This window comes from Globicephala melas, chromosome 5 (genome assembly GCF_963455315.2).
Source record: "Globicephala melas chromosome 5, mGloMel1.2, whole genome shotgun sequence".
NCBI lineage: Eukaryota > Metazoa > Chordata > Mammalia > Artiodactyla > Delphinidae > Globicephala > Globicephala melas.
In genome coordinates this window covers 74,960,844-74,986,597 of record NC_083318.1, presented here as the reverse complement: position 1 = coordinate 74,986,597, position 25,754 = coordinate 74,960,844, and the positions used below count along the sequence as shown (strand labels likewise).

At 37.0% G+C, this 25,754-nt stretch overlaps 2 protein-coding genes across 2 annotated transcripts in view; one reads left to right on the top strand and one right to left on the bottom strand.

Annotated features, from left to right (window-relative positions):
• NMU (neuromedin U) overlaps positions 1 to 25,754 on the top strand; it is a 247,265-nt gene that overhangs the window by 9,509 nt on the left and 212,002 nt on the right. The window contains exon 3 of the mRNA XM_070045577.1: positions 25,307 to 25,401. The gene's annotated coding sequence lies outside the window, so the exon portion shown is untranslated. The remainder of the gene's footprint in view (positions 1 to 25,306; positions 25,402 to 25,754) is intronic.
• EXOC1L (exocyst complex component 1 like) lies at positions 4,273 to 19,073 on the bottom strand. The gene is made up of 3 exons (XM_030880598.2): positions 18,953 to 19,073; positions 10,189 to 10,319; positions 4,273 to 4,539 (listed from the first exon to the last, which is right to left on the bottom strand). Exons 1-3 carry the CDS (start codon positions 19,071 to 19,073, stop codon positions 4,273 to 4,275), a joined length of 519 nt encoding a protein of 172 aa, XP_030736458.1.

Sequence of the window (25,754 nt, the reverse complement as noted above, 5' to 3'; positions counted from 1 at the left end):
AAGTGCACATGGAACATTCTCCAGGATAGATCACATCTTGGGTCACAAATCAAGCCTTGGTAAATTTAAGAAAATTGAAATCATATCAAGCATCTTTTCTGATTACAATGCTATGAGATTAGAAATGAATTACAGGGAAAAAAATGTAAAATACACAAACACATGGAGGCTAAACAGTACATTACTAAATAACCGAGAGATCACTGAAGAAATCAAAGAGGAAAACAAAAAATACCTAGAGACAAATGACAATGAAATACGACGATCCAAAACCTATGGGATGCAGCAAAAGCAGTTCGAAGCGGGAAGTTTATAGCTATACAGGCATACCTCAAGAAACAAGAAAAGTCTCAAATAAACAATCTAACCTTACACCTAAAGGAACTAGAGAAAGAAGAACAAACAAAACCCAAAGTTAGCAGAAATCATAAAGATCAGAGCAGAAATAAATGAAATAGAAACAAAGAAAACAGTGGCAAAGATCAATAAAACTAAAAGCTGGTTCTTTGAGAAGATAAACAAAATTGATAAAACACTAGCCAGACTCATCAAGAAAAAGAGGGAGAGGATCAAATGCTTCATTCTATTATAGTCATTTTCCTGTTATGCTCAAATTGTCTCATCTTAGGCCAGTGGGAGCTACTTCAAGTTGGCTCCTGTGTCCTTGGACTGACCCCAGTTGACTTTGATAGCTTCCTTTCTTCCTGGTACATCAAGATGTCCCATGTTCATCTTGTACATTTTCTGTCCCAGACCTGGAATCAGTAATTTCTTTAAACAGACTCCATTCTTTTCAGTGGGAGATGGTATTGGCAGAACACTCTTGCATGCTAAGATGCTCATGCCTCACGATGTCTTTGCTTCACGGTTTCAGTAGACAAATCTAGAAAATGCATGCTTTTTTTTTTAAAGAAAGAGGGGTTTATATTAGTAAGTTTATATTACCATTTCCAGTTAAATTTACTGTTACTGGGCTTTAATTTCTTTGATTTTTTTACTTGTATATTCCCTCTGTTAGGCTTAAAAATCTCGGTTTCTAATGACATTAACGTGATAAAGTGTTTAATCTTACAGTACTCACACTCCTATGATACTGTCAAAATAACACTACCAATATTACTAACAATTAAGCTTCTGGATATGCTTTTAGGTTCGATGGATTTTGACAAGTGTATACAGTCATGTAACCATCACCATAAACAAGATATTTCTGAATATACAAATGGACAATGGGCAGATTATATATAAAAATAGAACTCTGCCCCACCACCTGCAGCAACCAGCTGAGGAAGCCATACTAGTATGTTCAGTAACCAGTCCAGGAAGTCAAACTACTATCTGTAGCAACCAATCTAGAAAGCCTAATAATAGCCCCTGTAGTAATGGGCCCCAAATGACCAGGACTTGATTAATAACCCAGCTTCCCTGATTTTGGCCTCCACTTCTGACTTAGGACCAACTGTAGAGAAAGCCATATACATACCTTTAACCAATCACCTAGTATGCTTGGCTTCTTGTTAGCCCGCCAACACCTCCCCCATGCCAATGACCTCCAATCAGGCCTCTTCCTCTAAAGATGGATATTCGGACTATTTGAAATATTTCACTCTTGCAAACAATGTCACATGCCATGCATTTGTCATTCTGTATCTTTGCCAAAGTACCTTTGGGATGCCTTTGAGTCCTAGAAATAAAATAAAATTTCCATATAAAAGAGTAAATGTATACATAGTTCTGCAAGATATTCTCAAATTCCTCTCCTATCAGATTTGTACTCTCTTGCATTTCCAACAGCCGCGAATGAGGGGAACTGTTTTCCCATTCCCGATGGAATATTGTCAAAGTTTTGAATTTTTTCCAATAGAGAGGTAAGAAACAGGATCACACTGTATAGTTAATTGGTATTTCTCCTATTATGGGCAAGGTTAAGCATCTTATATGTTTAAGTGTCATTTGCAATTCTTTTTATATATATGTATCTTTTACTAATTTTTCAGCAAATTGCAGTTAGTTTTTTTAACTCTTCAATTTTAGGAGCAATCTGTATATGAAAGGTATAAATGTATTGCTACATAACTTGCACTTTTTCCAGTTTGTCATTTGTCGTTTGATTGAATATAGTTTTTCTTTTCATGCAAAGGCTTCTTATATTGATGTAGTTAAATTAATCATTTTTCTTCATTGTTTCTAGATTTGAGTGATAGCTAGTTTTCCCCACTCTCAGTTTATAAAAAAATTCACCCATGTTTTCTTCTAGTAGATTTAAAGTAGTCCTTTTTTTCTTGTTAACATTTTTATTGATGTATAATTCACACACCATGCAATTCACCAATTTAAAGTGTACAATTCAATTATTTCTAACATATTACATTGTTTTAAAAAATTATGGTATAATATATATAACATTAAATTTGCCATTTTAACCATTTAAAAATGTATAATTCAGCAGCATTAATTACATTCACAGTGTTGTGCAACCATCACCACCATCTATTTCCAAAACTTTTTCATCACCCCAAACAGAAACCATTCAGTAATAACTCCCCATTTTTTCTTCCTCCCAGCCCCTGGTAACTGCTAATCTACTTTCTGTCTCTGATTTTGCCTAGTCTATATATTTCATATAAGTGAAAGCATACAATATTTGTCCTTTTGTATCTGGTTTATTTTACTTCACGTATTTTTGATGTTCATCAATGTTGTAGCATGTATCAGAACTTCATTGCTTTTTATGGCAGAATAATATTCCACTGTATGGATATATCACATTTTGTATATCCATTCATCTGTTGATGGACACTTGCATTGTTTCCATATTTCGGCTACTGGGAATAATGCTGCAATGATTATTGGTGTACAAACATCTATTCAACTCCTTGCTTTCAATTCCTCTGGGTATATACTTAGGAGTGAAATTGCTGGGTTGTTTGGTAATTCCATGTTTAGCTTTTTGAGGACAAGTCAAACTGTTTTCCACCATGCTATACCATTTTACATTCCCATAAGCAATGTATAAGGGTTTCAGTTTCTCCACATCTTTGCCAACACTTCTTGTTTTCTGTATTTTTTAAAAATAGCCATCCTAGTAGGTGTGAAAGGGGTTACATTTTGGTTTTGATTTGCATTTTCCTAATGAGTAATGATGCTGAGTTTCTTTTCTTGTGCTTACTGTATACTTTGCAGAGATGTCTATTCAAATTTCTTGTCTATCTTTGAATTAGGTGTTTGTCTTTTTGTTACTGAGTTGTAGGAGTTCTTTACATTAAACCTTTATCAGATAATACAATTTGCAAATGTTTTCTTTCATTCTGTAGGTCTGTTTTTCACTTTCTTGATAATGTTCTTTGATGGAAAAGTAACTGTTGAAGTCCAATTTATCTAATTTTTCTTTTGTTGCTCTTCCTTTTGATGTCATAAAAATCCATTGCCAGATCTAAGGTCCCGAAGATTTACCCCTATGTTTTCTTCTAGGAGTTTAATGCTTTCAGGTTTTACATTCACACCTTTAATCCATTTTGAGGATATTTGTGTATGCTGTAAGAAAGGGGTTCAGTTTCTTTCTTTTGCATGTAGATATTCTGTTGTCCCAGCACTAGTAATAAGAGATTATTTTTTCTCCTTTGAATGAACTTGGCATCCTTTCCAAAAATCAGTTGACCATAGATGTATGAGTTTATTTCTGAACTCTCAGTTCTATTCCATTCATCTGTATGTCTATCTTTATGCCAGTACTATACTGCTTTGATCATTATACCTTTGTAGTAAGTTTTGAAATTGGGAGGTGTGAGTCCTCCAACTTTGTACTACTTTTTCAAGATCGTTTGTCTATGTGGGGTCCCTTGCAGCTCCATATGCATTTGACTATTGACTTTTCCATTCCTACAAAAAAAGCCATTGGAATTTTGATAGGGATTATATTGATCTGCAGATCACTTTGGGTAGTACTGACATCTTGACAATATTAAATCTTCCTGTCCGTGAAAACAGGATCTATTTCCACTTATTTAGACCTTTCAAGGTAATTTTTGATACCCCTTAGTAGAATACTAGTTTAGGCAAAACCATCCAACTCCTTCCAAAGTTACCATAGGCAAAAGTCCAGAATATTGAATGAATGCATCGAAACACATTTCACTGCAATTCACAAAGCATCACTTTATTTTCATATGAATAGTAGTCACTGATAAAGGGAAAAAACAAAATCATGACTATCGATATTTACTTAGGGAACCATTTTCATAGAACACTGATGAAGGAACATGGTATACATATTCAGAGTGGCAGGGGACACAGGGAAAAGCACACTAGACTGAAAGCATAAAAGCATATTCTCATAAGGACCAAGCAATCCTTGTTGTTGGAGGACCAAATGGAATCATCATTAATGTAAGTAGAATCAAAGTTCACGATCCGTAAGTCCTTCTTAAGGTATGCATGATTCAGCTTGTTTACAGTTCGAACAAAGGCATATTTGGAAGCACAACTATATGCTTCCAAAGTGTACACTTTCTTGAAGTGCAGATCAAAAAATGGATTGTCCTAGAAGAAAAAGAGAGACATGATGTAGTTTGTAGCCAGGAAAGTAGCTAGATTTCCTGGATTCTCTCATATTGATTGTTGTATTGATTGTAAAGTATCAGTATCAAACATTTTCCCAAAATCTACAAATGAGCTTTCCAAAACTACCTGTTTCAAACATGTTGCTTCTATAAAGAACAATAAGAAAGATTATTTTTGAAGCATCTGTGATTTTTCAATTATGCAAATAAATATGTGTCAAAATGTGCAGTTACCAAGTCTTCCCAGGGCAGTGAATTTGAGAGGATGGATGGGGATGGAAGAAAAGAATAAACCCAATTATAGACTTCCACAGGAGAGAAAAGGTTTCTCCTTTTCTCTACTAGGAGGTCGGTCCCTTGTGCTATTTCAATAGTAGAAGGGGGAAATACAGAATGGCTAAGCAGCCTTTGGCATACAACAGATCACCAACTTGCTGGCTTTGAAGTTAATAGCAAGGAATTACTTTTAAAGTTAATAGCAAGGATCATTAAATCATTTGACTGAAACTGACAATTTACTAAAGACTGACTCACTGGATTGCTCTAGGCTGTATACTTCTAGTGGAGATGTTTCAGGGAAAAGTAGGCATCAAACCTGACCTAGGTCCTACATGTTAAAATAATAATCATTGCTACTGTTACTAATAGCAGTAACAACTGTGCCTTGCATTTATAAAGTGCTTTTCAGTTTACAAAATGCTTTCGCATTCATTATCTGCCTGACTCCTAACTCTCTTTGAAGGCAGAGGTTTTCAGTTATTTATCTTTTGTGTATCCACTCAACAAATGTGTGTTGAACTGATCTGAAGTCATCCTATAAAAAGAGAAGTGGAGGTAAACATTGCCCTAAATGTTAAAGAGGCAGAGAGACCAGACCAAGCAAAAGTATTAATGACTTTTTACCATGAGGTGTGTAAAGTTTGTATATAAGAACTTATGTATTTGCAATTTCTTTTTCAAATAGGAAAATTCTTAGAGGAGACAGGAAAAAGAACAAGGGTTTTGGAGTTAGCCAACCATTTTGACTCTGATGTAACCATGGGCAGGGCACGTATTATATTTGGCCTTCACTTTTTGGATAGGGTGGCTATGAAGTTTGTATGAGATTAATCATTTAAACTGTGATACTAGTGTGGAGCTTAATGAATGATAATTCCTTTTCCCAAATCTGTCCCCAAAGATTGTGATACTGGTGTTAATATCACCTTGCTTTACACTATTAAAATTTTTAAAAAACAAAACAATACTTTAAGAAAAAGAATGTACAAGGGTGTTGTGATTTTAAGTACAATGTTCTCTAGTCACACCTTGCAAAATGTTTCCTAGCTGTCATGATTGCGGATTGAAGGACAGTTCTTTAGAGAATCTCAATGAAAGGAAATCACACCCATTCCATCACCAGATACTAAGCATACTCCTTATGTAGTTTCCTCACAGAAACATTTACTCCTTATCATGTAGAAAATATCCTTTGTTCTTTTGAGATACTTGGAGAGGATTAAGTTTTTCCATTAGCCTGATAATTGAAACCTAAGCAGGTATGAACATAGAATACAAGTTCGTCCATCTGTCCCTTCCTTCCTTCCTCCCTCCCGCCATCGCTCCCTTCCTTCCTTCCTTCCTCTCTCCCTGTGTCTCCTCCTTCCTCTCTCTTTCTTTCTTTTGATAGAGCTAAAAGGGAATCTCATTGTTCATTCAGTAATCCCTTGTTTATAGTAGATTAAATATAATATAATGTAATGTAATAGTGAATAATAGTTTCCAGAGGGGTGAAACCCAGGTCACACATGTAGTTATTGGCAGAGCCAAGACAAGGACTAAGCTCTCACTCAGCCCAACCCCATTTCCTGCTACATCATTCTCTCTTCTGTTGCACCACGTCAGTCTCCAAATCCCCAGTCATTCTGATTTCTGCTTTATAAATTGACTTCAATTTCAATTCCATTCCATTTTAAAGTTGACAACTTTTGGCTTGAAATATCTCTATTTAAAACTGTATCATTGCTATCGAGAAAAATATAATATATGCTGACTCCTGAGGATTCAATTACAAGAGGCAGGACAAGTGGAAATTCCCAGAACAACTGAGATATTTTTACTTCATCCACAGAAAAGAAATATTTAAAAGAACTACTCTTTGGATATTATAGGTTTTCTTCTGGCAGTTTAATATTTTAGGCCCTAAAGTGATCAGAAAAATAGAAATACTCAATTTCCCTTTTGTATCTAGTTCACTATGAAAGATAACAATCTTCAAATGGGAAAGGGAATAATTAACAACATAGAGATGGAATTAAAGGCCAGAAAGGTGAGGAGAAAATAGAGCAGAGCTAGCTGCTTCCAATGAATCTAAGCTGACAGGCTTGATTAATACATCCCCAGGCACTGACCAAGCTTATAGAAAATAATTATGACATTAGTAACATTTGGGGTATTACTCTTGGGGTGGGTATAAAAGATGGGGTCTGTAAAATCTTTCTTTCTTAGAAATTTATTTCCTAGTTCTGTAGAAATAGTTGTATTAGATGTTCTCTATCATTTAATAATATACTTGCAGACTAAAAGATATAAGTGCTGTATAATTGGCTGTATAAAATCAGCCAATTATGTTAAACTAGCATATCTACCTTTATTGTGTTTGTCATTAGCCTGAATAGAAAGACCTTTAAAATTGATTTTTTTTAGAAAGCATTTGAATGCATTTTGTTTGGCATTATATTTATTCAATAAAGTATTTAATTAGTGCTAAGTTGGACCCTGTTGCTAAGCCCCAGCAAGCAATCATCCTAGATAGGGTTAAACCCCCAGTAAAATTGCCATATTGCACATGTCTTAATGAAGTTTGAATGTTAAATAAATTGTATATTCACTTGAGGACTTGAGAAAAAATTAAGAAAATGGTCAAAAAAAGAGGTGGGCATGATTAATTCTTGAAACTACAGATTAGTGAACTTGACACTGACTTGTGATAAAATTCAATGCAGTATAGAAATTTTGGCAAATACCTAAAAGTATATAGAAGAAAATACTTTAAAAATTTGTACTCCTATGACACAGAGATAATTATTGTTGAAGTACTGGTTAGTTTCATATATACATTTACATACCCACATACATTTTTTTGTATTAAAATTTAAGGTTCAGCTTTCAATTTTCAATACTATGATAAATATGTAAAATGAGATAATATTATAGAAAAGTTTTGTATTCAGCTGACTTTTAAAAAACGTATTAAATGATGAACAATTGTGTTCTGAGGTATTCTTTTGGAAACATGACTTCTAATGACCATGTAATGTTCCAGCATAATGACATGAAAAAATATATTTAACTATTTCCTAAGTGTTGAACATTTAGGTAGAATATAATGTCAGAAAAATGCTATGTGATTACTTAGGAAAGAAAGCAATGAAATCCAGCATGTCTTCACCAAGAAGTCATGCCAAACACACCAAATTTTAAAAATAGGATTCCTAGGTGATAAGATAATAGCAGATAACATATATTGATTTCAGTAAAGATCTTAAGGGAAAAATTTAGATATTCAGACTAGATAATTAATAAGACAGAATTAAGTGGCAGAATTAAGAGCTTGTGTCCATCTAACTTACCACCGTATCCTCAGAGCCTAGCAGAGCCTGGTATACCATAAATTCTCAGTGAGTGACTGAATACACAAATTTGTAGAGATGATAAACAGCCAGCCCAAAGAAGACAAATTGATAGATTTGGAGGTAAAGTCTAGTTCCATCTCTATAGTAGTTATTTGACCTTAGGCAAGTCAGTTAATCTCTTTATGTCTCATTTTCCTCATCTGTAAATCAGGAGTAATGATAGAATCTAATTCATGGGATTTTTGTGACAATTATGTGAAGTTACATATGGAAAGAGCTTTTTGTGGTTCCTGTCATCTGGTAAGAGTTTACTGAGTGTGAGATGGTAGCAGGTAGCAGTACTACTAGTAGTGGTAATAATAGTAGTAGTAATGGTAACCTATCAATTACCTAGAGGTATGCACTTAGCCCTGCCTGCTTCATCATTTTTATTATTGACTTGAATGAAGTCCTAAATGCTGTGCACATTAAATCTGCAGCATACTATAGTGAATATTAAAAAATCAAAATATTAGAAGATTTGATAGGTAGGAACAATAGGCCAACCTAAGAATATGGCATTTAATCAGATTAAGAAAAACTGAGCTTAAATTCTAAGTCATCCAACAATAACAGAAATATTTATTGAGTTCCTGATAACTGCCAGGCAGAAGGCTACAATAAAAGATGAAAAGGAATGGTTACAGTTTTTTATCCAGAGGGGAGACAGAGTAAGCCAACAGTTGCAGTTTGTTGGATTATTTACATCCACTGTGCAATGGGGTTATAGGGCAGGGGGACAAGAGTAGGACTTTACTCCATGGGGAATCTGAGAATGGGGTGAGGGATGGAGGTGACTGAGCTTTCTAAGCCCCGAGAGTATTAAAGCACCTTTGCTGTATAAAGTTTTAGGAGAAATGACCAGATATAAAGAAGCCAGATCATGAAGGGCTTTTATCTAGATTTTATTCCATGTGCGTGGCAGGTGCGGCAGATCAGGGTAAATGGCAATTCATGCCCCAAAGACCTGAGGTCTCAGTTGAGTGTTTACTAGAAATAAGAATCCAGATCAAAGGAAATACAAATTGGTCACGCTAATTCTAAAGTATTGTATTTAATTCTGGAAAAGCTGAAACATTCCAGAGGAGAAGAGATTGCATAGTGAAGGGTGTTGCAGCAATGTCATGGGAGAAAATAACAGCACTATGACCTCTTAGTGTTTGTATAACCTGTCATATTAACTTATTTGATCTTCATATGAACATTATTTAAAGAATGAAATGGTTACATTTAACCCAGAAAAGAGAAAACTTGAGGGAACCTTATTAGTGTCTTCAAACATTGGAAAGGCTGCTATGTGAAAGAAGGATTGGGTTTGTTCTGGTTGGTTCAAATGACGATGCTAGGACTGATGGGTGGATGTTATAGTGAAGGAGATTTTAGTTAAACATAAGTGGGACATGTAAAAATAAAGGATGTTAATTTGGAAGTAGAATGGATTTACTCATGTGGTAATAAGTTCTCCATCAGTAGAAGAGTTCAAGGAGAGACTGGGAAAACCACTTTCAAGTGGTCACACAAGAGATTAAAGTACACACCCTTTCCCCACTTTCAACACTGAGGTTGTAGGATTTCCAAGGGTTATTGATCCTTCCAGAGGATCAAGCAGCTAACTGACAGTAAAATCTGAAGAAGATGATGAAAGGAATCCCCACAAATTATGGAGGAAACTGGGCTGGGAAGAGAGTGGTGGTGGAAGCATCAGATATTTAAAGTTTCATAACTGGCTGGAAGATTGTGTTTAACCTGTTAAGAAGACCTTGGGAAAGATGTTTTAACTCTAATCGAAAAAATTCAAATTTAAACTCATAAAAACAGAACAAACAAACCAGTAGATCATCCCAGTAAACTGTACCACTTAAGAATAATATGTCATTTTAACTGTCAGTACATGCCAAAAATATATGAAGTAAGATATTAACCATAAAGGTCTCCAGCATATTGATCCCATATCTCCCTTACAAAACAACACTTACTGTATCTGCTTCTTTTCCATCGATCATCCGCAGATCGTTCAAAGACCACTTTTTGGTTACTTCATATTTTTCATCTAAACCTATTCTGTAGTGTTTCACCATAATTATTTTTACTTCTTCATTTTTGGTCACTGTAGGACAGAAAAACACTTCGTTTACCTAGACTCTTAGAATATAATAAATTATTCATCATCATATTTTTCAGTATTTATGAATCTCCTTTTCCTATAATAAGCTTGAACATACATTGTATCTGCACCCCAGTTATGAACCCTGAGGTATCTGAAGCTTCATGAGTATGCCCTCAAATTTCCTCAGTGTGTTAACTTTATTTTTGCTGCAATTGTGGTCACATACAGCCGCGGTAATGTCTGTCAGATAGAACACCGAGCTCTGTGCTTTCAGCTCTGAGCTTTGTGGTGGAGGATAGAGTTCAACTCAGGGCAGGAAATAGGAGGCTTAGTGTGAGCATACAGTCAGTGCCAAAGTGTTTACCAGAACAAGTTGGAATTTTAATTTATGACAATATAAGAAAATGAGCACAGGAAAGTAAACAGTTCTGCTCATACAGCAACCCACTGTTGAAGACTGACCATGCAAATACTTGTGCACACTTTTATTTTTTTAAGTTGCTGTGAGATTTTTGATGTAAGAGTGCTTGCAAAACAGCAACTACTGACCTATTTGGTATCGTTTGAGATTTTTAATCCTCCGTAGTGTGTATCCAAAATCCTAGTATTCAAAATGTGCCATCGAGACAAAAAACTTTAGTTCTATACTTTGAAAGGTATGGGAAAATCATTGCTTATTTTATGTGAACAACATGAGGGAAATAATTTCCTCGTCTTAAAATCATTGTGTTTGGTCTCATATGAACACATTAGAAGAATCAACATTTGACGTTAGAGTTCCTGGACTGAAAGTTATCAATGAATTCCCAAGGGAGTATTTACTGGGTATCCACTATTTGCCTGATAGAACTATTACAAATGCCACAGGGGGTACAAGTATGAGACATGGTCCCTGCCCTCTGGAAACTTATGGTTTTGTTGAAGAGACAAGGCTAACACACATGTGTCACATAAAATATATAATATGAATGTATACAGGTATATTATAAAGAGGTGGCAGTGGTAACTGAATATCTTAAACTTTCAAGGTGGATGATGTCACTTGGAGAGTTACAAGCTGGTTCTGTCTTCTAAGAATGAGACTGGAATTTGTCTTTGGAGAAGACTCTCTTCTGGTTCTGGAAAGCATCACTTTGGCATGACCTCCGAGTTAAGAAGATTAAAACAATATATTACAATATAATCATAGGGATAGATAAGCAATATGGAACAGACTATATGTTTAACAGAAGTTCTAAGAAGGGAGAGGATTCGAATAAAGGAAACAATTATGGAAGAAATAGAATTGGAGATAGAGCTTTAAAATTAGTAAAGGCAAGGATGATACTGACGGCATTTCTAGGTGAAGGACAGTATGACAAAATGAGTAGACAATAGACCCTGAACTTCACCGGGTAGGATTAGAGACAGTGGATTGTATAGATTGATTGGTGTTAGGATATGGTGGACAACAAGGTTAACCAGGTTGTGAATATGTTTTGAAAAGTGACAGAAACCACTATGGACTCATGGTGTCTCAACCCCCCTCTGATGGGAGGGATTGGAATCTGGCCTGGACAGTAAGGGCTCCAGAGTTGGGACTGGTGAAGGGAGTAGTTATCCTCTGTAAGTGCAGGTGATACTGAAATTAAGGCAAACAGTTGAGCTTAGACTTCATGATGGAGCTGAGCTCAGTCTCCCAGAGAAGGGAGTCTGAGCAGGTTGACAAATCTAAGAAGAGGGCAGTATGTCAGTTCAGTGAAAGCTCATACTGTAATACATATTCAGTAAGTCTCTTTCCTCCTTGAACAGGAGACTAATACAGTGGTGCCCTGTTGAAGAAGTATTTTTCTGGAATCAGTGATGCCCAGGATACACTGAAGAAGAAAAGAAAGAAGAACTGGAGGTCCCTAGAAGAGGCAGTGTGTCTTAGTGGGCTCTGGCATTAAACATTCCAGATTCAAATCATGACACCACTTCTTACAGTGTGGTCTGTAATCTCATTATTTAATCTCTAGAGAGATTAAACCTCAGTTTTCTCATGTTGTAAAGTGGACATCAGAGTGATACAAACCCATAGGGTATAAAGATTAAAATATATAAATGACTTAGGGTAGTGCCTGGTTTATAGTAATTGTTTCCGTTTTTGTTTTGTTTTGTTTATGAGGCTTTTGTTGGAATCTAGGTGTAGGATGTAGGCAATGGAAATAGAGGTGGTAAATCTAAGTTAGATTTTAAATGAGGCATTCACACCACTGGATGGAAACCAAATACGTAAGCATGGTTGGGCGGAATAGTGAATTTAGTCTTTGATGTACAGATGAGCTCCATAAACTATCTCAGAAGAGAAGGAGATGATGGAAGTTTATAGTTTAGGAATGAAGGTACAGACTTGGGATTTTTCTGTGGGGACAGGCTTCCAAAACTAGGTTTATAGGGAGAAGAGCAAAGAGGTGAAACAGAGTAGAGAATAAAAAAGGTGCCAGCAGAGAGGTCTAAGAAGGGACCCGCAGAAAAGAGACAAGCCCAACAGTGCAATCTATGGAAATCAAGAGGACAGAGAATTTCAAGAGCTGGAGACAATCCCATGAAGTTACATTGTTGGGTAACTTTGTTCAGTCCTGGCACGGAATCTGACTTGGGGAAGATCATTGATTTCTTCACTGAGGGCAGTTTCTCTAGAATGGGGAGGGCAGAAAACAGCTTGTAGAGTGCTCCTTCATGGACTCACTATACTGAGTGTGTACTATGCGCCAGTTCTCATGTTAGGTAGGGTTTAGAAAGAGAGATAAGAGAATAAAGGCTATGATTTAGATCACATATTCCAAGAGTCTGGAAGAGGAGTGATGGCATATTTTGAGGACAAAAGGAGTGATTGAGGGGCACGTCCTGGAGGGGACCTAGTGTGGAAGATCTTAACCCTGGGTAAGAAAACTGGCTCAGAGCCTGTGAGTCTCCTGAAACTGTGCAAAATTTGGTGGGTTTCTGCCCGTGTATACTTCTCCAACCCTAAAAAAGGTCCACTTCCACTGGTCTAGATGTTAGCTTTGGGAAGAGGAAAGGAAAAGAGAAAAGAAGCCATTAGGCTGGTGTGTTGAAGTGGAAGCATGGTTGATTCTGTCATACTTAGGACAAAATTTTGGAGGCAGTTCCTTCCCCTAGTAGGTAATTGTCTGTCCAGACAAAGGCTCTACCTCAGAACCAAATAATAATGTTCTTGTTCTGGCTAGCTGTCTCACTGGTGACTTAGGAAGTGGGAGAGGATGGGGAGAAATAACTGGATACTGTATAAAAATATCATTTGAACCAAATTCACTGCCTCATCTACATGTTATGATAACCAGCTAATTGACTGTAGACCCACTGATTTGTTTCATTAATTTGATAAGTATTTGAGTGCCCCTTTTGTACAAAGCCCTGGGCTAGGCATTGAAAAAGTGCATTCCCCTATGGCACTGTTCCTGCTCCTGCTGAGATTACAGAGAGTGGGGTTTCAGAGAGAAAACACACGATCAAGTGCTGTGGATGAGGCATGGACAGGGTCTTATAAGAACATGGAGAAGGGACATCTTCATCCCACTAGGGGTCAGAGAGAGCTTCTTGAAGGAGGTTATCTGAGTTGTAAAGGACCATGGGAGTTAGCAGAATGAAGAAAGGGGTAAAGGGAGTTCTGGAACAGCATGTGGACAAAAGCGTAAAATACTTGAATCTTTTGAGTCCTTACAGGCATTTAGTATTGCTGGCATGAAGGGCAGGGGTGAATAGGTGGTAGGAAGCAGGGTAGGCAGGAGCTGGTTCCTGAATGGTCTAGAATGCTACGCTAAGGAGTTCAAATATTATCCTGAAAGCTCTGTTTTTGGGGAGATTGATGAGGGTGAGGAGTGTTGTCGCTGAAGGACTTTAAGTGAATGGTCAGGCTGAGCTTTACATTTTAGAAAGTTTTCTTGGGCAATTCTGTAAAGGATGGGTGGGAGGGAGGGAATGAAGAAAGAGATGTTAAGAAGGTAGGATCTACCAGTCATCAAGTTTTCTTGCATTAATGGTCACTGTCCCACTAATAACAAACTAAGAAAATAAAATGCATGCTTTAAAAGTTAACCTTTTGATATAGTGATGCAGCACAGAGACGGTACAACCTACTCAATTTGGCAAAATAGTCTCCTCTGTAGCCAAGGAGTTTCCAAGAACTGTCTTTAGCCAAGAGTCAAAGTCTGATCAGGCTGGAGTGGACCCAATCCCTAAGTTCCATACTTGTGTTCTGCTGCTAGCTAAAATTAAATGGCCATATTCACATTAAGGCAGCGGCAAAGTGGAAACATCGCATTGTCTTAAAACAGAATTTTGTTTGTATAGTCAAAATGTTAACAGAGTTGGTTTCCGTAACATCAGATGTGCCGCTAATTATGATTTAGTGATATCTATAGACCCAGGGACTTTCAGAATGAACCTGCTCCAGTTTCACTATTTTAGTTAGCATTTTCAGAACAACCATCTTAACTTCATGCTAACAACTTATCTTCACTTTTAATTTCAAAATAAACATTGTTGTTAATAACTGCCTCTATTATCATGGTGAAATAGTCACTATTATTCATGAGGCTAAGTGGAAAGAAGATTGGCCAAGTGAACCAATATAATTTGGCAGAACAGGAAAAACAGTAGCTCACGAGTAAACTGCACAGAAAAACTTTAAATACATAAACCACTGTTATTTTACAATCCCAGTGTTACATAATTGTTTTCATCATTGAAATTAAGTAATAGGGAAAAACTACCATGAGATATCAAAGACAAGAAGCCTCAGTGAACATGTTTCAGTGTATTGGTGATGTCTTGGGGTTGTTGAGAATGCTATTATAGATTTCATCAAAAAAGTAACTTTCAAATAATTTTTCTAGAAATATTTTAATGAAATCGATTTTGGGGCAATACTGGGTACTCTAGGTTTATGTTTGTCCCTCCTTCCCCTCAATTCCTATGTTGAAATCCTAACCCCCAAGGTTATGGTAGTAGGAAGTGGGGTCTTTCAGAGGTGATTAGGTCATGAGGGCAGAGCCCTCATGAATGGGATTAGTGTCCCTCTAAAAAGACCCCAGAGAGCTCCCTTGCCCTTTCCACCCTGCAAGGTTAGAGGGAGAAAAAGGTGGTCTGTGAGGACGCAGATCCCCACCAGACACCGAATCTGCAGGCACCATGTTCTTGGACTTCCCAGCCTCCAGAACTGTGAGAACTAAATGTTTGTTGTTTATAAGCCACCCAGTCTCTAGTATTTTGTTTCCTTTTCTTGTTAACTTATTTAACACTCTTTTTGTGAACAGTATAAATGATTTCACAAAATTATTCAATTCTCCGGTTCACAGAGAAGAAGTTCTTTTTTGGCATCAACATGTAATAGGTATGGAGAATTTATGCATACCATCTTCATAATTCTAGCAAATGCCATTTATTTTCAAATGAATTACCTGTGAATGGAGAATGTTTTTTCTAAATATATGTGAATACTTAAATCTGTATCTGAATATGTATACAATTTTTATTTATAAAATATAAATACTTCCATATGTTTACTGTATATTTTATTTTTTTATAAATATTTATTTACAGCATATACTATTTATACATAAATACTTCAGCATATGTTTTCACAATAGATACATTCTTTTCTGTAATCTTAACAATATAACCCCACCTTCCAATTTGGAATAAAATTCTAGCCCTATTTGAAGTAGAATTTATCATTTTTTCCCCCTAGTTAGGATTTAAGAGGAGAGCACTATGTGTAGATGTAAATGTTATTATTTCTGGTTCAGAGAGGTCAACACCGAGGCCACAGCGTTGCCCCATATATCACAGCTGGCAGGTGGGCAAAGCAGAGTCATGTTTCACACCAGCTGTGTCGGACTCCTAGCCTTCCAAAGTCCATTCCACCATGCCCTGCTACTTCCCATCCAATCAGCCATAATCACTTTACATACGATTTCAAGTCCTTCAGAATTTCTTTAACTCATTTGCATTCTCATCACTGCACAACTGACTTGTCAGTTTCTTTTTCCGTACTTTATAGAGCTCCTCTCTCCTTCCTAAGAAGTTGCCGCTTTTAACAGCCAGGGATAATGATGGTCTAGGCTAGGGGAAGCTAATTTCAAGGGGAAATGACCATGTAAACCCTGATGTGGGAGGAGACAGAGGTGCCAGGAAATCCCCAATGTAAATCCTAGCAAACTTCAGAGAGGGAGACAGGATTTAAGACATCTGCTTTTTGACATTGACCAAGTAAGTTATCAAGGCAACAGTAAATCACAATCATCTGGTTGTGAGACCCCTGCAAAAGCCAGACTCTGATTGGATAAATAGAAAGTTTAACTTATTTAAACATATCTTCTTTAATTTGAGAAATGCATGTTGGGATTTAACTACTCTAGACTTGATTCTCACAAATTTAGAACTGCTGGATTGTAGAATATAAAGAGGAAATCATAACTATATGTCTCCCTACTCCCAGAAGGTGGCCAACATTCAAAACCTAGAGTTACCTGCCTCAACAGTTGAGATATGGCCTGCTTGATTCCTATCAATGGAGATTTTCTGAGTAAAGCATAGTCAAAGATTTAGGACTAGCAAGCATCACCCTGACTTTATTTTAAATTACTGTTCTGTCTAATTGCATTCGAAATGGTCATAAAGAGATGCCAAATTTGGGGAAAGTGCTCTCAAGTTGATGGATGTGATATGTAGAAGAATCATAAAGTTGGTGAATGAACATGACTTATAATGTTAACTTTTACCTGGAATATCACAATATTGTCTTCTCTTTCTCACATCTAAGAGAACCTTGTTTTTCCTTTGCTTCTAACATGACAGAATCATTGAATTTTACTAATGAAAGTGATCACCTACTTTACGTGGCCATTGTCCAGGTGAAAACATTGAACCCTAAAGCAGTTGCCTTCACACATGTTAACAATGCCAACCCCTTGTTCCAATCCTGGTTAAAAGGATTCATGTCATTTATGAAAACAGACAGCAGGTGACCCCAGCCCATAGTGTCTTTCTCAGAACTTGAGGATATTGGGGAAAAAATTACATCCATTTCCAAAAATTTAATTCTAGGAGTGTTTTTTTTTTTTCCATGCCAGATAGAACAAGTTAATTATATAGTTGGAGGCGGGCATTAAGATACATGTGGTAAATTAGATGTAAATAATGCCTGGTAAATAAATATGCATTATTGATTGTTCTATTTTTTATAAGTTTCTTAAAAAACACATATACACTAATGTTATGTGATGAGTAATTAGCTTTATAAAGTAGGATTATAATAGGTATAAAATTATTAAATTTTCATGTTGGAATGAGCATATTCTCTAATATATTAAGTCAAGATGCTTTGAGACATAGTGATCTGATCGTTTGTATATAACACAGTTTCTAAAATTGTTTCATTTGACATTTTTCCATTTGATTTCTTTCTTTTTCCCGGACTGATTTTAAGTTTTGTACCTTGCTGATATGCTAAGCCTTACACTTTTTATTTATTTGGCAAAATATGCTAGGTAACGTATTAGATAAATGTTAGTATTCTTATGATTAAGTAAATATTCGTATACTTATTAGGAATTACAGAATTTTAAAGAGTTCTTAGCACTTTCTCTAAAGATGTTCTACTTCCCTTATAGTAGCCCCTCTTGACAACTTTTGAAAGTTCTTCTATGCAAATTATCCGGAAAGGAGTTATAACAAATTTTCTGAAAATGCTGAACTGTGTGCCTTAAAAAGCAAAGTCTACAATGCAAACTTAGAGTTTCTAAGCTCTTTCCTCCGAAGCCCCTGAGAACTATTAAAAAGCATGGATTGGGAAAAGGAAATGCTTATATTAAATTCAATAATGGCACAAGAATTTCTGTCTAAATTCAGCACAAAAATTACTGGTTAGGTAAATCGTAATTAAGTGCAAAAGCTTATTCCTACCTTTGGACAGTTTTCATGAATTTTTAAAATATGAGGGAAAATATTTTAATTAGTTTAGAGAACATTTCCTTAAAGTTCCATCTTCATGAACTAATTTCTATCATTAAAATAGTGTTTCTGTGAGCATACTGTGAGAAAGAATTTTTAAAAGATCATTTCTCTTTTCAAAATAAGCCACCAGGAAGTCTAAATAAGCCTCAGAAGAAAATCTAAGGTCTTTTTTTTTTTTTTTCTTTCCTAGCATGAAAAGAGAGAACCCTAGTTGTCCAGATTGGTTGGAAATAGAGCTGTATAACTCAATTCTCCAATATGTTTAAAAATATAGAGAGAGCTCTCTGTTGAATTTTTTAAAACAAGCTCTTACACAAGAAAACTGCATGCCATGCAAGTGAATTAAATAAAAGACTGGAGACTAAATAATCAAATCAGCAAAAGCACATACCCAGTTTCATTTCTGAACAATTAACCAAAATATTTTTAATACAATATTTTTTTGTCTTCCATTTTAGCACTTAAAAAAATTCTGTAGAATCCACATTCTTAATCTTCGCATAGTTAAGTTCTATCACAAGAAGATACATCTGCTGTTATTGCATAGGAAAATAAACACCCAAAAATGTCCTTCTATCACCCAAGCATCTTGGGGTTATTTACGTTTTGAAATGATAACAGAAAGAACAGATTACCTGACACACAGAGGTAATACCTGTCCTGGACCGAGAACTCTATTTCAATAAACTCGTACAGATTCTGCGAGAGTGGCTTAAACAGTTTCTTCTCCAAGTCCTCCTTTACCAATGATGACATTTCCTCCAGTTCCACTTGGCCTGAGGTCCTGGCTCCAGCTCGCTCTTTCTCTCCTTCTGCTCCCTAGATTTCTTGTTTTGGTTTGCAGCTCCTATGTGAGTCCTGCCCACCTCCCAACCCTCACTTTCAACTGCTCATTCCTAGCCAGACCCAGGCTCCTGAGAGCACTCAGCGCAGTCAGACCCCTCACTGCGGTATCTGCCCAGTGGCAGCAGCGACGGCAGCCAAAATACAGCAGCGGCATCAGCCCCGCTGTCACTCTCCAGCATCCAGGTTCAAGGAGGCTGCTCTCTGGAGCTCTCCTGTGGTTTGGGGATGGGCAACATATTTATGAACACCAGCAGATACACTTGTGGAGTCCCCTGGCCTCCCTAGTCTAGTAACCTTTTCCACTTTCACATCACTCTGCAGAAGAAGACCACTACTTCAGCTTGATTCCGTTACATAAATCAGCTGTCTGGCTCTATCGATTGGGATCATCTTCCATTAAGAACTTTGCTGTCATCGGCAAGAGAAAAAGCACCCGTGCTTTCTCCTGACACTTCCAACAAGTCTCTTTCCCTCCTTTCTTTCCCCTCCTGCAATTCATTCAGACCTTTGTTTTCAAGAGAGTCAGCATCCATTCCTGCGTCCAAATTATTTTTTAAATGGGCTTACTTTAATGTTCTTCATTTCTTTACTCACAAAGAGAAATTTACTAGGTACCTACTGGAGCAAAGCATGGTATCTGTTTCTTGGGAGGGTGGATTTCCTATCCTCAAGAAGCTTATAATCTAATAGAGATGAGTACACCAAATAATTATCATAAATGTTTAAAAGTGATAAATGGCACAAGAGAAAGGAAATATAGAAAAGTTATTTGTACCTGGAGAGTGTCAGAGACAGTGCTATGGGGGGGAAGATCTGGAACTTGAAGGGTGAGAGGGAAGTATCCAAGTGGAGGAGGGGGAGATGCATATTCTGTGGAAGGAATGTTGGAACGAAAGCTCTGATCAGTAAGCCACAGGGGGTGCTTGGGAGGACAGGAAGCAGTCCGGTTTGCTTAAATTATATAATTTGTGGAAGTAAAATATAAGGGTGGAAAGGTAAATTGAGTGGGACTGGCTCATGAAGGGCCTTGAATGCCAGAATAATCCTTTGGACTTTATTCTATGGAAGTAGAGAACCAATGAAGATTTGGGGGCATTCATTCATTTGACAAATATTTTTCAAGGGCTGATTTTTGTGCCAGGCTCTGCTCTAGGACTGGGAATATGGCAATGAAGAAAATAGGTCCATTCCTTGCTCTTCTGGAGCTTAGTGGGGTAGATGGAAAATAAATAAAGCAGGAGTCCATCCAAGGTATACTCAGCTGCAAGTAACAGAATACATGACATCAAGTTGTAAATAGGAAAGACGTTAAACGATCTCTCATAATAAGAGGTCTGCAAGTAGGCAGTCCCAAATTTAGCTCAGGACTCATAGGTGAGGGTCCCAAGTGCTTGCCATTTTCTGATCTTCCGTCCTCAGAGGCTGGCTTTTTATCCTCAGGCCACTGTTGTTCAGCTCCAAAGACAGGAAGAAAGAGGAGTGGTTGTTGCTGTCCTTGATTTCTCTTTTTGTCAGAAGCAAACTCTTTCTCAGAAACCAGCCAACAGGCTTTCTTTTACATCTTGGTGGCCATGACTGGGTCACATGGCCATTCCTTGGAAAGCCAGAATTTGTCATTTTTGGTTTCTATCACGGGAAGACAGATTTTCTAACAAGGAAGAAGGGCTGGGAATGACTGCAAGTAGGCAGCCAAAAATGTCGTCCGTGGCTCCCCTAAGAAACGTTAATGGCATGTGTGACTAGGCTGAATCGTGGGGTCCTGGGTGAGACATTTGCCTTTCTGAGCCTGTTTCCTTATCTGAAGAATGATCTCTAGGCTCATTTCCTACTTTAACATCTCCTATTCTGTTTGTGATTCTGGGAATCTATTAAAATAATTTGGGTAAGAGGACCAGAGAACTGGTACTCTGCTTTTGGGTATGGAAAATGGAGAAGAAGGAATGAATATAAGATATATTTGGATGATAAAATCAATAAGCTGTGGCACCTAATTGGATGTGAAAGGAGGAAGGTGGAGTCAATATGACACAACTACTTTCCACTTTCATCCAGAGAATGAGTAAATGGGTTCACATCACAGGAGGTAGGTTTTCAGAGAATTATTTTCAGCTTTCACTTAAAAAATTATTTTCCTATGGAGGAAATAAAGACTGGAACAACTCATCAGCAATACTGTCATAAATATTTGATTAGATATTTATTTATGTGATTCTTTGTTTTATGTTTTTCTCCCCTCCTAGACTGTAAGTTTCATGAGGGCGGGAACCCATGTTTTTCCCACTTGCTATACAACCAGGGTATGTGATACACAGTACATAGCACATCATAGGCATTCTTGCATTCATTTATTCACTCAATTTATTTGTAACAATTTACTAAAAGAACAAATAAGAATCAAATAGTCTTCTAATGACTTAAATTTTTTTTTGCAAAGTTGATTTTGCAGTGAAATATCTTCACAGCTGGAGCAGACAGCTGTTAGTGCTGGGGAGGGGGGAAATTTCCCTTTACCCCTCTTGAATTCTTTTGGCTGGTCTAATAATTAAATTGATGCAAGACAGATTAACAGGAGAAAAAAAAACTATTTAATTCGTACACACGGAGGTCTCATAGAAATGGGACTCCTGAAGTGGCCAAAGCAGGCTGTATACATATCATTTTTAGATAAAGAAACAATTATTTGTGAAGATTTAACAAAACAAAGAGGATTGTGCTTGGGGTAGCAGACTAATGGAGAAGTAATAGGGTTTTTCTATACAGCTTTCTTAACCTTGAATTCCCTAACAGTGATAAGGATGCTTTCTATCCTCCTGGTATAGCGAAAATAACTTCACATGGGAAATTTATTTCCTGCTTTCAGCGGGAAAGAAAGGGGTCAGAGTTGTTTTTTTTTTTTTTTTGCGGTATGCGGGCCTCTCCTGTTGCGGAGCGCAGGCTCCGGACGCGGAGGCTCAGCGGCCATGGCTCACGGGCCCAGCCGCTCTGCGGCATGTGGGATCTTCCCGGACCGGGGCACGAACCCGCGTCCCCTACATCGGCAGGCGGACTCCCAACCACTGCGCCACCAGGGAAGCCCCAGAGTTGGTTTTTTAACATCATTTTTTTCCACTGGCTGTTTCTCAAGTAACTTTAATTCAAAATAATCAATATGTCATTGAGGCACATTTTGGGGCAGCCTGTCTTGGCCTCCAACATTAGTGTTACCAATCACTTATCCTGTATCAATATGCATTTGCTCCTGTTGCCATGAACACATGGACTTTAGCTGTGAGACTCAAATACACTTCTGAAGGAAATAAATGCTAAAACTTTCTCTGGACGTTCTTAAGAAAAGAGTGGCTGTGCCGAGATAAACCCATGCACCTATGGTCAACTAATCTATGACAAAGGAGGCAAGGATATACAATGGAGAAAAGACAGTCTCTTCAATAAGTGGTGCTGAGAAAACGGGACAGCTACATATAAAAGAATGAAATTAGAACACTCCCTAACACCATACACAAAAATAAACTCAAAGTGGATTAAAGACCTAAACGTAAGACCGGACACTACAAAACTCTTAGAGGAAACATAGGAAGAACACTCTTTGACATAAATCACAGCAAGATCTTTTTTGACCCACCTCCTAAGGTAATGGAAATAAAAACAAAATTAAACAAATGGGACCTAATGAAACTTCAAAGCTTTTGCACAGCAAAGGAAACTACACACAAGACGAAAAGACAACCCTCAGAATGGGAGAAAATATTTGCAAATGAATCAACAGACAAAGGATTAATCTCCAAAATATATAAACAGCTCATGCAGCTCAATATTAAAAAAACAAACAACCCAATCCAAAAATGGGCAGAAGACCTAAATAGACGTTTTTCCAAAGAAGACATACAGATTGCCAAGAAGCACATGAAAAGCTGCTCAAGATCACTAATTATTAGAGAAATGCAAATCAAAACTACAATGAGGTATCACCTCACACCGGTCAGAATGGGCTTCATCAGAAAATCTATAAACAACAAATGCTGGAGAGAGTGTGGAGAAAAGGGAACCCTCTTGCACTGCTGGTGAGAATGTAAATTGATACAGCCAGTTTGGAGAACAGTATGGAGGTTCCTTAAAAAACTAAAAATAGAATTATCATATAACCCAGCAATCCCACTCCTGGGCATATACTCAGAGAAAACCATAATTCAAAAACACATGTGCACCCCAATGTTCATTGCAGCACTATTTACAATAGTCAGGTCATGGAAGCAACCTAAATGCCCATCGACAGACGAATGGATAAAGAAGATGTGGTACATATATACAGTGGGATATTAGCCATAGAAAGGAACGAAAATGGGTCATTTGTAGAGACGTGGATGGACATAGAGACTGTCATACAGAGTGAAGTAAGTCAGAAAGAGAAAAACAAATATCGTATATTAATGTATATATATGGAATCTAGAAAAATGGTACAGATGAACCGGTTTGCAAGGCAGAAATAGAGACACAGATCTAGAGAACAAACATGGACGCCAAGCAGGGAAAGCAGGGTGGGTGGTGGTGGTGTGATGAATTGGGAGATTGGGATTGACATATATACACTAATATGTATAAAATAGATAACTAATAAAAAATAAAAAGAGAGTGGCTGTGTATTCCAGTGTGGTCTCAAGTAACATTGAAATTAGAGGCTCAGGAACCGACATAGTGAGCTTTCAGTTCCAAAATGAAATGTTTGCTATCAACTAAGTGTGTTTGGAAATGATTCGCCAGCTGGTTTGAATATTCTTAAAGTATCAATTTGGTTGACAGGGGAAAATCGTGTTAAAATGATAATAAATGTCTTTTTTAAGGTTTTAAATAATTCTATAAGAACGATCTATCAAAGCATTATCTACATTATAAAGAATCAAAAGAGTCAACCTTAAAAGAAATGCAAATAACAATTCATTAAAAGTGGAAATAAGGAAGATCTTTAGAGACCCTAATTTCTTTGTCATTTAAGAGGAGTACAGTACTAACCCTTTGGAAACATCAACAGAAGAGATAATAGAAAAAAAAACAAATAGACCCTCCCAAAAGTGTTCATTAAGATACTTAATAGAGATGTTAAAACGTTCTTTTCTCATAGCCAAAGATTATTCTAGTCTCTAAATTTATTTTCTGAAATGCTATAGAATTGTCAATGAGATGAGGGGAAAACCATAACAAAATGGCATATTTCTGGAAACACTTATTTTTAAAACTCCAACATTCCCTAAATATATTTCCAACCGGGAAAGAATTTTTAAAAATCCATTGATTCACTAATGAGGCCCTGATAGTCCACAATCCTGGGTAAAGTAATGAAGCTCATGTGTATGTAGATATAGCCCAGCTGGTGTACAGGGAGGCCAATTACTCAGAAGAATTTCCTTGCATATAAGACTCATAGATTAATGAACTGTTGTGTTAATTGAGGAACGGAAGCCTGGATTCTAAAAGACCCACAACTACAAGAGTGGACTATAATTTCTAAGTCTATAAACTCTTACTATTCTTTTTCAGAGACCAAGGAACTCTTTTTCTTTTAATTTTCAGTTCTGGAATCTTGCTTTAATCACTTTCCAACACAGTCTTTAAAAATTTTTAATTCTCTTGCAACCACAGAATGATTTATTTGCTGAAGAAATTGGGGAGCAAGTGTCCTACCTGTCCATAAGTAACAGGATCACAGTGTTCAAATGGTAATATGATTCTCCCTTTTGCACATTCACAAATTAAAGGAGGGTAGGTCCCCACAGAGCTCAAGGCTAAGGCAGCTCATTGGTCTTCAGGAATTACACATTTGGACTAATTGGGAGTATGTTGACCAAAGTTCTGTTCTTCTCAGTGTGCCTGAGGAAGTAGTGGTAAACACTATAAATACAGGCTGGTCCCCAACTCTTTGTCTTCTTTCAGACTCACATCCCACATCCCTTTTGCTTCAGCAAAATGCTTTGGTTGTGTCCACCCTCATGTGAGTAAGTCTTAGAGTGGCCTCCAGGAGAGGAGGGAAAATACTATTTGTCAGCAGGAATCATTGCCAGACTCTGTGTGTTGGCCTTTGCAATACATGTTGTTTAATCTTCCAACAAAGCTAAGAGATAGATATGATTGTCCCCATTTTTCCTCTTAGGAAATAGAGTATTCTGTGGAAACGTGGTAGCCCTCCTCAAAGCTTGACGAGGAAGATGATGCACCTGTGTCCCACATTTATAGCTTCTACCTTTGGTAAGAATATCTTCAGTAGTAAAATGTTTTGTAAATCTTCATTCATAGATCGTGAACTTGATACCTTTTTATGTGTGATTCTATACCAGATTGAAAAACGCCAGTTCTATGTTGTATTTGTTAAACTTTTATTGCAGGAATCAGGATCGTGTTGGTATCAAAACATTTAACCTTCTTTATACACAAAAAATTCTATTACTGTACCATATCCTATTTTACTTAATCAAGCAAATATTTGTTCTTTAATCAAGGTATTCCTTGGTAATTCTAGTTTAGGGACATTGTGTGTGTGTGTGTGTGTGTGTGTGTGTGTGTGTGTGTATGTGAGTGTGTGCAATGGGCTGAATATTTAT